The sequence below is a fragment of the Varroa destructor genome, unplaced genomic scaffold, assembly GCF_002443255.2.
Source record: "Varroa destructor unplaced genomic scaffold, Vdes_3.0 BEIS01000006.1, whole genome shotgun sequence".
Classification (NCBI taxonomy): Eukaryota; Metazoa; Arthropoda; class Arachnida; order Mesostigmata; family Varroidae; genus Varroa; species Varroa destructor.
Window position 1 is genome coordinate 24,241,754 of NW_019211459.1, and position 13,314 is coordinate 24,255,067.

Below are 13,314 nucleotides of genomic sequence, written 5' to 3' on the forward strand. Positions count from 1 at the left end.
CATCTAATTGTGTATAATGGACCAAAATTTATCGTATTCAAATATAAATGTTGTATGTTATTCCGTCAAATTCAGAACCGTCTCGAATTGCTATACATTTGTTCCACGCTTATCTAACATACTGGTTGCAAACGAGCTTGTTTTTTTTCTTTTTTTGAAAAAGGAATCAAACTTTCTTGCTTCCTGATCACGCATTCCGTCTCATTCCTGCTACAGGATTTTCGATTCACGTTCCAACTAGGTGCCATCGTGAAAGTAGGATATTTTCTGCCAAAGCTAGAAGAAATATTCAGTGTTCAGTTAATTCCGTCGAATTATTGAATGTTGGTTCGTTCTTTCGTTGAAGTTTGTCTGTTTTGCACAGTTGGTTGCTATGGCAACGAGACGAAAGCTGCTGTTGATGTTTTGATACGGTTGCCCTTTCACAAATGGATTATCCTGTGCCGACAATAAGACTGGCGAGAATAGCTTAGAGTGCCTCGATTCGTATAAGGAGAAACCGATCCGCATGTTAAAGTCGATGAGGTAGATTTGTAACAGGAGGACAATCGAGTCGGATAGCGATAAAATGAACCGTGGCACGTTTTTCCTGATACGATGTTTCATCGCTCTATATTATACGGACAATGAGCAGCTTCCGAACACGAATTAACTCTGGACTCATTAGCAAAAATCAGTTTACCAAAAGTGAAAAGGCGACTAGGAAGTTTTTACTTTCCATGAGATTACGCCCACTTACGTTTCACGTATTTCAGTGTTGTTTCAGTGATACTTGTAAGAAGTGCTCTGTACGCTGGCAAGAACAAGCAAATAGTCGACCGGATCCGCATAGGTAGTTTCATGGGACAGTATTAGTCTTGTATAAAAAAAAGGTTGGGACTTAGTTCTTGGTAAACCACTAAATGGCATCTAGAGGCCTTTACCATTGTACCTTCTTGTAACCAGCCATAAATAATAGCGAAACTGTCCACACTAACACCGATCCTTTAACAAAAAAAAAAAAAAACGAAAAAGAAAAAGACTAATTAGGTAACGGGAACAAAAGACACTTACTTTTTGCAAGTTAGCTCTATTCTGCCAGTACATGTTCGTGCAGGAACCAGATCCAACTGAAAAATCATTCATACAGTGGTAAATCCCTTTACCTCTTCCTTTACTCCTCGGCTTGCTCGTCTGCTTTCTCTATCGCTTCCCTGACTACTCTTCCAGGTCATATTAAACTCATTCAGTTTGACCTGTTCTCAATCGACTTCCCTTTAACCGAACACCTCACCTGGACCAGCACTGGCCTTATTGATGGCTGTGGTCTGCCCCGCCCCTAGGGACTCATCTGGGACTATAGTTAACTACCTACAGTATGTTTATGAGTGAGATAAAGTGCGAAAAGTATTGCTACGCCCACAATGAGATTGTAAAATGTGTGATTTCAACGCTGAATTAAAGCATTGAACTGACAAAGTTTATCATTTAGAAACAAATCTTTAAGGTAAATTCCCTGGTCCTGTAAAGCGGGCGTTCGCTAAAAACTTCTACAGATCAACGACAGTCGAGCAAATCGAGGTGTTTTTGAAGGGTATTGCCTTATAACAAAGACAGCCTAGGTATAAACGGGTTGACATTTATAAATTAAAAATGCCGCAAATGTGTCATTTCTATCGCCGCTGCAACGAATCCGCAGCAAGAAAAATCAATCTAGTTCTGTCGTGTTGATATAATCGTTGAGGAAACACCGAGACAGCAGCATCTAAATAATCAAGGACACATACAAGATCGGCCACCGCCTGCAGAAGTCGGATGAAGCAAAGCTTATTCGCGACAATCCCATAAAGTCCCAACAAAAACCAGTGGATTCTTCCCAGGAACTGCTAGCCTCCTAAAGACTGAACTTTTTTCCTATGTTAGCTCCCTGCTAAGTGAGAAGATCATCACGTGACGTCTATGGAATAAGTGTGTTGCAGTATAGTCTGCAGTTGGGCCAGGTAATTGGAGATGACGAAGATATAGCGTCTGCTGGAAACGATCAGGTTAAGGTCAATTAACTTTAATCAAAAAGGGTCGCGTATAAAATTCAGCCATCTAATAGATATCGCAAGTGACATAAAATCGTAAAGCTAAGAAAATTCAGGACCGAAACAATAACGATAGAAAAGTTTAACTCTACAAGACAACTATCTTTGTAGAGCCGAAATAATTTTTTATATACATCTTATGATATTGTCATTATTACGTGCATGCTCCGAAACTTATCTAATATTTTTTTCTCTATTTTAAAGTAGAATTTCTCATATTGACACTATTTCCTTGTTGGTCTTTCCAGTACGCAGGTATTTTGACAAAACTACGACTAACTTAATCGGCACCATAGGCTCACTGACATATCTATTTATATGGAAGAAACGGCAAGACCGAGTAATCGTTGGTGTGTCTGTCACATCTGCTTAAAAACGATGTTGCAACAAGAATCCATTATTGCCAAATACTTTTATTGCCTTGCCGGTTTCCGATTTAATCGCAGCACTAATGGCAGCAAAATCCATAGTATAGAAAACGGATTTTCAAAAACAACAAATTATCGAGCAATGCGATAAAATTAACATCCTTACACAGAACTATATGATACAGATAGATGGCTGACTATACGTTTATTTTCTTTTGTAGCAATAGACATGTCCTGTTTTTCCTCGTTCCTGACTTCCGTCCTATAGGCCTAGCCAGATTTCATCACTTTCGTTAAACCATTCACTGTCGTCTCTTCCCATCTCGTAGCTTGTACGCGTTTGCGTCTCTCAACACCAACGACAAAATCTTGATTGCGCTATTTTGATGTTCGGCTTTCTCTGCCTGCCATTGCTACGTTGGATGTGCAGACAGAAGTGTCGAGATCTCTCTTAGTTGGTTAGAACACCAAATGATAGATTCGTTCTCTGCAGCGGTCATTGTCGCACTTCATACTTTTATCTCCTGCTCTTTGTCCCTTAGCAGCCTCCCATCAGCTTCGCAGGGGTTTCTGAGTAACAGCGTAGCTTACAGCCGGCGAATCGGCTACGGGTCGATAAGCCGACCAGCCCATTTTCCATTTATGGCCTGGTCCGACCACATCGGACAACTCCACTGTAACCCTGTGGTACTTTCGGGGATAGCCCCCAGTAACTTGTTGTTGATGTTCACGCCGCTGTCATCATCGCCGTCACTGCCACCACTGACAACAGCGTTTTCCCTGTTACGATAGCGAACAAATACTGACGCTTGCGTCGTTTTCACTTTGTGCTGCCTTCTGTTAATATTTATTTCGACCAAAAAGGACAAAAAGCAAAATCAGTAATCCTAGGCATCTACTGCCGCAGTTCGTCGAGCCTTTTAACCATCTTGCTTCTGCTGCTTAAAAGCTCAGCGGAGGGAAACGGCATTTAGAAATGAAAAACAAGGATGCGCTCAATGTGTGGAGCCGTAATGCTATTAATACTCGTAGGAGTCACGGCAATGTTCTCACCCAACCCGGTAATCAATCATGTGGCTTCATCAAAGCCTAGTATAAGACTTTATTGGCCGATCTTTGCCGGATAGCTAAAAATGAACTGAATAAACCGGTAAGTAAACATGATCGAACGAGTACGTTCCGTTCTACGCCCCGTTGAAAAAAGAAAAGGATCCACCATAAGGCCCGGCCTTAATGTTTGTATTCGCTGCGACAACTCTTAGGCTTAATGCTTATTCTGTCATCGTGTACCGTCTGTTGTATGTGCCTACAACATATGTATGTATGTACATATATATATATTATAGACACTTCCGGTTATTTTTACTGTGCGAACAAATCTTCAAAATCATTTCGGTAATGCATCAAGGACTTGCTTCTTCTAAAAGGTCCAGCCAAGGTAGGCCTTGCTGGACTCATCTGGGGTTTCTCTGACACGTTTACAAAACAGACTCGTAGAACACTTGTCAACGTTCAAGTGCTCATGTTGCCATAGCAGAGAGGTCAACATTCGCTATTCAGGCCACGCCGCCCCTCTGCGAATACTGAAGGACAACTCGAAGAACAGATACAGGATAAAGTGGTAATGTCTGGGAAAGGCATCGTACATTCTAGAGTAAACATCATACACACTCACGGAAGTTGTTCTGGCATAACCGCTCGACTATGTAAAGCCAAATAGGACACAAACAAAGGACAAGAGCAAATCTTTTTGCTTTTCGATCTTACGACAAATAAAGGCCCGATAATTATCCTAAAAAATAACTCAAATCACTCCGAAATTATATGAAACGAAAAGCATAAAACTTGGTTACGAGGCGTCGATACATGCAATCACGGCTCACGCTGCAATAACGAACATGCTTGATAGTTAATTTGTGAGCTAAGAATAACTTAAGCAAGCTTTCCGCGTGGCAAAGACCCATGCAGTTTTGGATATGAAACGATAACGTATTTTGTTTTGAAATTATTCCGGATTTAGCTAATTGTGGAAATGGATCAGCCACTGACTAAACAAGAACAAACAGAGGGCATTATCAGTCGGTACATCTGGCACTTTGCAAGGCTTATTCTGTCAAGGAACGATTACACGTAGGGCAGTTCTCATCTAACCACTAGACATGATTTTGAGGCAAATCTCCCTTCTATGGCTTATCGCTCGCCTTGCGACTATCCGAGTAGTGGTTTCCGGCTTCTGTGAGTCACTATTGGCATGTCTTGAACTGTAGACCGCCTATAATACAGGGCACACCCTAACGAACTAACAGTTGCAAGAACACATAAATGACTGCAATGGCGCTTAGCTACATAAATAAGTGGTTAGCGTTTGATAACATCGCTGACATGTTCGCCAGCGTGTTGCTTGTTCAAAGCAAGAAATTTATCAGAAGTCGAATGATAAATATGGCTATGAGTATAAACATTAGTCGTGACCAGCTAAGGTAGTGATAAAGGTGGCAGCCCGAAAGTTCTCGTTCCTTAGGTACAATAACGTCATGGCACAATAACGGCTTTCGCTTAGCTTAGCCTATATATATATGTATATATATATATATATATATATAATTACCTATCAATACACTTGTTATTCTTGGAATAATCGTTAGCGCCAATCCATTACATACCTCGTATAGTCGACCAAAGAAAGTTTATCATCCTTATTCCTTATATATATATAGATATATATATATTTGGAAAAATTATGGACAAAAATAAAAATATGTCGAATATCCAAAGATGTCTATATTATATCTCAGTAGACAACAAGACTAAAAATATCGCCCGTGACAGAAGATTAATCACTATATCATTTTATACAGTGTGAAGTAAACCAATTTATAGAAAACTTGTCAAAAGATGGTATATAACTAGGGACAGAAATTTAAATGAAAACTGCACAGTATACCTTAGGTAGCAGGGTAAAACTACAAATAATGTTTAATGTCCTGTACTTTCAACTATACCATATGAAGTTGAAGCCAACTTTCGGATAATCAAAGTTCTTTCAACTTTTCTAATAAAGTACATGTGAGGTTTTAAGTAGTAGGAATTAGGATGCAAGTGGTGAAAAAAACAGGTAACGTAGCCAGTTTTTTAAGTTACTTTTTCAGCTATCGGTGTCGTATCAATATAGGTCTCTGAAAATTCGTAAATAGGTAGCTTCTATGGCCTGCTATAAACTTCAAGCAACACATGTAATCATTCTTCTCCTATCGATAAATAGAAGTCAACAGTGTAACCTTACTAGATTGCAGAATTTCAGTGAATTAGTTCGATGAAAAGAGATCACTGTTTTTTAACAATAAGTTCTCAGCGATTCAGTTCCGGTACTACAATACCAATATATTTCTTAGTCGTTCAATTCAATAACAGAGGTCTATTGTATAACGTAATGTACATATAATGTAGTTACTTACCAAAAAAGAAGATTGCTGCCGACAGCTCCTCGGTAAGCTGCTGATCATCAGGAGCTAGGAAGACAAAGATCACCATCATCATGTAGTATGGTGTCCAGCAGACGACGAAAGCGGCCACAATGACAAGCGTTATTAGAAGTGATTTTCGCTTGGCACGGTTAAACAATCGCTTACGTTGTTGCTCCATCGTCAAGGAAGATGACGTAGCCGACACACTGCAGCCGACGCCGCTGCCACGGGCGAGCAGTAACACGCCTCCCTGAGTGCCTATCAAGAAAATGTTGATAAACTAATTATTAAACATTTATGGTGACTCAATATCGTATTACGTTGTATTACCTACAACTTGTAGTTGTATATATAGTGTGAGTACGAGGCGATATGAACTCAAACAAAGGCAATTATATGCACTTTTGCTTGTTTATATTAGCTAAAAAATTTAAGATAGCTCATTAAACTATTGTTTTTGGCACTTTCGACATTAACTTCAATTCGAACGTAGTCATTCTTTGAAAAACTATAGGTTAGAAGTGGGACTAAAATAACAATCGAGATCTCATTCAATTTCTACCACAACCTTTTCAGGATATTAGCACAATTGTTACGACAAAGGATTTAACCAGCTTCTAGCTACCGAACCAAATCTCATAGACCAGATTATTAAAAACAGCGATTCATCGAAATGCAACACCTATTTTCAATTCGAGGCCTATGCATAAACTAAACGTCCGTCTATAGGACACAAATAATAGATACGCGAAGATAATACGCTCTTATTAAAAACAAGAGTAAGTTCTGTAAAATTTTCACGCACAGAGCTAGCTAGCTAGCTTCCAAACTTTTCATTCAAAATAGGGAATCTCCAACAAATCTCCGATCCATACATCCCACATAGTTTGAATCAGTGGGAAGTCTAAACGACACGATCCTATTTAGGTATAGGTCTCTTCTGCTAGTATCCAACAAGTTCCATGGCGCCTTTTTTACATTGACGTGTCATATGCGGAGAGGTGCATTATCGCACTTCAAACCTTAAAAACAAAGCTGACGGCTACTTGTCCTGTACGATCTGAGTGTCAGATCGTCAAAAATGTTAGGGGGAGGTCGGGCTTGTTGTTCTCCTAAACAGTAAACGCACTTGTACTTGGATGAAGAAAGCCGGCGATGTAGGCCAAGGGCAGGTGTTACTTTTGCGGCTACAGAGTTATCAACTGCTAATGATGAAACTGTCGGGTCTAGCGAGAGTATTTTTAACTTACAGCGATCATGATAGCTAGTTCGTTTAACAACAAATGCAGGGAATAAACGGAGACACCGTATAGTGATCGCACCTATACACCCAGCTAAGATAGCTATTTCTAAGCGTTGTGTTTCCTCGCCGTGGGGTTCATGAGCCTGTTGTAGTAACATCCATTAAAACAGTTTGCATATCTTTTATTTACAAGGAAAATTTGATAATTTACAGATTCTAGACCATGCGCCTTAAACTGCTGGGTACATACATGATAGAAGCTATTTTTATTTTCGATAGCTGTCAATCTGATGTGTTTATTTATTTAATAATTCAATTTTCATATAGGATTAGGGCGACCTCAACCTTGCCTACATCTGGTCTTAAGGGCGGATCATATAGGTAAGATCACAAAAAGGAAATAGGGAATCTAGCTAGTCTCATATAAGTGAAAAATAGGCGCAGTTTTTTTGCCGAAACGATTCTTTATTATATATAAGAAGCCTCGCTCTACGCATATGCCTTGCTAAAGTAACTATAGATTACACAATCAACTTAATATTGGCTGGTGTTTCGTCAGACTAAACTATGCAAGTGTTACAGTTATGTTAAGAAAGATAACAAATAGCTGCGTGCTTTTTTTTTTTTACTTACGGCCACTTTAACCTGTGCAGGCAAAGATCATCCTGTAATGTCTATCGTGAACGTAAGTTAACTAAAACATGGTCAGCTATTTCGTGTCTTTCGACTCGAAACTCTTAGCTCTATAGTACATTTACGATAGGCGATATTGCATGTAGCATACCGTATATGTATATGATATATAATACACGAATCTTCACCACACTCTTTTAAACTTAACTTCGAGTCCGGCAATTTAATATATATGATGAATTTTCATAATAGTGCAGTGGAAGTGAACTGGTGCACTCGACTAGTGTTTTCGGAAACCGGTCCATTTTTGAAGCCAAACTTAAACAAACACGTTCTGCGCTAAGGGACAAGTTCCTTGCAGCACCACCAATGGCAAGTAGAGATTCAACACACACAGTTTATAATGATCAATTTGACCCAAAGCAAATAGAGAACAAGGTGGTGCAAATCTGCAACAGGTACTGAAAAGTAAAAGGTAATTGCCATTTTATTCAGACTAACTTAATACAGCATTTTTTCCACTAAGTCAAGAAGTACGTTAACGATCGTCACATGGGTAATTGCCCCAATACTAAACTCAAGCCTATTTTAGTCTGGTCTGTGTGAGTTCTCTGCAGGAGCTTGGACTACCCCACTACAGGGGCAATCATTGTTAGCAATTCAGACAATCAGAAACAATTGGCATATAGTAGCGGAAATAGCTTTTCCGTTATAGGAACGAAGTAGGTGCAGTAAGAATCTAAAATTTTGACACATTAAGTGTGCAGTCACCCTTGCAGTGTCATTAGGTCCTCGAGTATAGCATTACCCGTCGAAAGTTCGCGAACTACAGTTAAAGTTATTTAGCTCGACATCGAGCTTGCGCATTTTACTATCTTTGCAGTACTATCCAGTGAGACTCCAAAGTCGTAGGCTATGAGCCGAGCTAAGGGTCAGCTTGTATATATATGTCGTGCGAGACCATTGCGTGACCATACATCGACCTTGTTATATACTTCTTGTCTTGTATTTTTGTTTAAATGTTTTAAGCATGCGATGTGTTTGCTGACACCGTTTGAAAGTTACGCATTGCAGATACTGGCCTGTATCTTACTTATCTACCAACGTTAATCGCTATTCAGTACACTACTGACTATTGAGGATGTTATCAACTCCATTCGATATTCAGAGACACACCTTAGATGGCTATTCCTTTGTCCAATTTTCTGGGAATCACTCATTTGAAACAGCTCAATATGAAATATTGGAAAAGACCTATTTTTTCGGCCGGCTGTTATTGAGACGGTAGCAGTACGATTCATGAGAAGGTGATTACTACTTCAGTATACAGGAGCCACGCGCGTGTTTGAGATGCTGACTGTGTCAATTATAACGTCGTTGTCAAAATTTACCTATATGCTTGAACACGCACACCATATAAGAGGGCATAGTGAATAAAAAAAATAGGGTAGACGTTTGTGGGCCAAACATATACTAAATGGAGAACGAACGTTATTACCGCCCCAGGCAGAGTGTAATCGTCCGGGAAAAGGTATGAACTTACGTGATATCGTGACGAAGGTACAAGCGTAAATTGCAATGAGAAAACAGAGCGGCACGCAAAACATCGTCACAAATGATACTCCTGTGTATAGTTGCTCCTGCCATTTTGCTGAATAAAAACCATACGTGACGCACTGGTAGAACTCCTCGATAAAAGGGCCTCGAAGAACACGAAATACAAACACCTATATAAAAGACAAAAGTAAAAATTTTACAACTAGCCAAACGTGAAGAAAGTGGTACCGATAACACCACTGGAAAATTGTGGTGTTCATAATTAGAGAGTACTTTTAAGCAAAAAAACAAAAAAAAATTCGAACGTACTTTAAATACAGCCTTTTCTTACAGCAAGTAGCGTAAGGTGGTTAAAGTGTACGTTTTTTTTTACCACGCTTAAGCAAGCTAAAATATTTCGATTCAATTATTAGTATTGCATCATGGTATAATAAGGTTTATTCACATTGTGTAATTTATAATACCTACACTATCTCTAAATTCAGCTGATTTTCGTACCACTTACTCTAAGACAATTGCATGGGCACAACCTTCAGTGTTCACGAATGGCTTGATTTATAAACAACCATTTTTATTTGATGGGCGAGAAGGTAAGCGTTCTCGTCAGAGGAAAAGTTGGCCTCCGTAAAAATGGTGTTCCTAAATGAGCTTTCATACAACTACTGAACATTATGTACTGGGCATGCATCTCTAGTGAGGCCGTGACATTAACAGTTACTGGAGGCACGTGCACATCTGAATGAACCATTGTCTCCCATGTTGTATTAAGCTAAATAAACTTCTAAAATATCTGTCTCTTCCAAAAGATTTGACCACTTGTAGAAGCTTCCTGGTAGACATGGGCTTGACCTTGACTTCGTGGGTCAGATGGCCTCGTCGACAGCGACAAGAATTTTCAATAAGGGTCGAATCATTCATCTATCCTGTACACCGTTTGAAATCTATTTGACCTGGGAGTCCTGCCAATGAACATGGCTCTAATCGCAAGCGTCGAGAAAAATTTCGTATTCGGACAAGGAAAGTTTCCAAATGAGGGTTGACATGGACACTTAGTTTCAGCCATCAGTGGCCTATAAAACCAGTTGCTTGTTCATGAGCGCAGCCGAATAAGGGATTTGGTAAGGTCTGACCTATTAAAGTAAAACCATGGTAACTGCTGGTATAAACAGCAGAAATTCGTGAGATCGACAATGCAAGTAAAACACGTAAAGGGGCGGATATTATTTGTTACATACGAAGATTTTTCAGTAGAGTAGCTATATCTCCTTTAGATTTTATATTATTGATGGAAATATCGAGGGGATAATGTCAAGCAGCTATTCTATAAATAGATTTATATCTTTGAAGCAGGACAGGCCAGTATATAGAATAATCTTAAATCAGAGTAGCTTGTGGAAATCATGTATAAAATTGGTTCATTTAACTTCAAATAGGCGTCACCTCAAAACAATTTCCACAGCAGCAGTGATCACTCGATTATACGATAGGTTTGACTATCAGCACGCACAGAGATAGATTCATACCTTTTTTCGGGTAGGGCCAATACGTTAACCGATGGTGCCTCATCAACAGCAACTCTCATTTTGGTGCTGCATGATCTTTTCGATGCTTATGCAACCTACGCGAATTCTCGTTTGCGGAGTCTCTGAAATCAGTACCCTTACCTCATCCACTCTCGGAACCGTCATTTCCGCTATCTGCATCTACTTACCGTTAGAGGCATCAAAGCTAAAGGAACGAAGCAAATGTGCGTGGAGAGTGAAATTAACTTCTACACACCTGCGGGATTGCTAGGCTTCCGGCTAGAAACCAAATGAACACGACGAGCTGTCGAATGAGCCTTCGATTTTTGTCCCTTCGCATCGGGTAGGTGACTGCTAGGTATTGGTCGAAAGCTAGCAGGACCAACACGAATGTTGACAGGTACAAAGAAAATACCTGCGTAGAGCGTAACAAGTGGGAAAAATAGATTTCTAAAAAAAATGCATTTTGTTTTATTCAGTTCGAAATGGAAAGTTGTTTCATCCGTAGAGGAAACATGAGTAAAAATAATAATAGTAATAATAATAATTATGTGATTAAGTAAAAAAAATAAGTAAAAATGGCCTTAGGTATTAATTTAATATCGAAAAGTTAGATTTGGCTTCATACATAACAGATTTTTCCGTTTATGTGCATTTAAGTTTTTATTCTGTACATTAAAACATTCGGATCAATACAGATTAAGTAATCGAGCTTCATCGATTGTACGTAGCAAAGACGCAATGGCCATACCTCGTACGCGCTATATATTGAACGTAACATACCTCACAAGGCGTTGTGTGTAATTTTTTCTACCTCGGAATAATAGAAACTAAAGTAAAATTAATAGTTTTTTTGTGAACTGAGTAAAGTTACAAAATCACGTAGATTACATACTAAATTTGTTAATCAGTAAATATCTAAAGTCGTTACTAATTATTCCTCATGTAAATATTTTGAAAAAAATATATGAAATTTATTATTGCTCAGATTAGCTCAATAACAGAAAACCAGTCGACGCATGAAATATTTAGCTCATAAATAGGATCTTATTTAATAACCAAATAAACATCTACTTTTCCCCTGACTGTGCGTAGAATTCGAAATATAAATTACAGTAAAATCCAGTACAATTTTAAAATTTTGCCTAAATCGGCTAAATAGACAAGTATCGGATCAATAATAACAGTCCAGCGAATAATTACGAAATCTGCTTGTGCGAAGTGATGGTCGTCATTAGACCTACCTGCATATATTTGAGCCCTTTACAGGTTACTTCATCGGCTAACCAAGCCACCGTTGCGGTCCAGGCCGCCTCAGCAACGATGCAGAACACCGTGACAAGAAGGTCTGCAACTGCCATATTTGCTAACAGAGAATAAAGCGATGAACGGACGTGTTGATTGACTCGCGATATTGATACCAACGTGGCCACGTTTGACACCTAGAGACGAACGTCGATAGATGAAGACCGAGATAAATTCAGGCTCATATAGGAGTACTCACTGTTTGCTTGATAACCCACGTATCATAATACAGTCATCTGCTAACTTTGTTTAGGCGCTACGTGCATCTCAGTTATTGTGTGAGCGTCACTTCAGTACGTGCGAAAAACACAAATAGGAAAGATTGGAAAATTCAGAATTCAATTTCGTCGAGATACAATGAATGTTTGGTGATTCATTCAGGTAAACTATTACTCAGCGGCCAGTGTAGTTTACGTTTCAGAATTGAGTATATTACCAAAGAATAATATAAATCAACATATAATTACCAAGTTTTTGAATGCCTTAGGAGCAATCGGAAGTAATATAATGTACTCTTTAATGTCCTTGGCAGATTCACATTGCGCTGACTGGCTTTTAGTTCCTGTGCATTCGTACTACATGCGGCTGTAACTCGGTGATAACTAGAAATTACATAACGAACTAAATTATATCCAAGATTAATTTCGTGAATCGCAGTTCTTATCAGACCTATTCCTTTCTATCGTGTCACAAGTAACTGCTTACAAACATGGGTTGAGCAGTAATTTCGTAGCATGACCTGATGCTTCGACCCCACTTAATTATACTGTACCTATCAGAATTGGAGATAGTTTAATCCTCTTTCAGAATACTGTTTTTAACCAAAAAAAGCAGAATTTCTTCTTTGGTTAAAATTCAGTACTTTTTTTTTCTTTTTTAATTAAATATCCTTCTACGGGAGAAGCTTCTTAAAACCACTGCTAAAATATTACATCGAGAAAAGAAGGGGCTAAAACCTTCAGATAGGTACATAGGTACTGTCGACATCGTTTTTTATATTCAGTGTTAAGTAGTCATGTATATTCTGACGAAGACTAGGTTTAAGAATTTGGAAGTCCTTTTAGTGGTCTTTGAGTGATCTAAGAGCCGGACATGTTTGTAGTCCAGAACGGTACAAAACCGGTGTAGACGCCAATTGATGATATGCAACTT

The 13,314-nt window shown here is 38.9% G+C and overlaps 1 protein-coding gene across 6 annotated transcripts in view; it reads right to left on the reverse strand.

Annotated features, from left to right (window-relative positions):
- The window catches only part of LOC111252337 (gonadotropin-releasing hormone receptor-like), a 70,217-nt gene that overhangs the window by 10,404 nt on the left and 46,499 nt on the right, over positions 1-13,314 (reverse strand). For 4 of the 6 annotated variants that reach the window (XM_086993838.1, XM_086993837.1, XM_022810029.2 and 1 more), the window contains 4 exons: positions 12,102-12,299; positions 11,114-11,272; positions 9,321-9,504; positions 5,893-6,159 (listed from right to left, as the gene is read on the reverse strand). In XM_086993838.1, the coding sequence (XP_086849964.1) occupies positions 5,893-6,159; positions 9,321-9,504; positions 11,114-11,272; positions 12,102-12,299 (808 nt within the window). Of the gene's footprint in view, positions 1-1,053; positions 1,110-2,462; positions 3,275-5,892; positions 6,160-9,320; positions 9,505-11,113; positions 11,273-12,101; positions 12,300-13,314 lie in introns of those variants that run through there. The other 2 variants (XM_022810031.2, XM_022810032.2) reach the window with 2 other exon arrangements.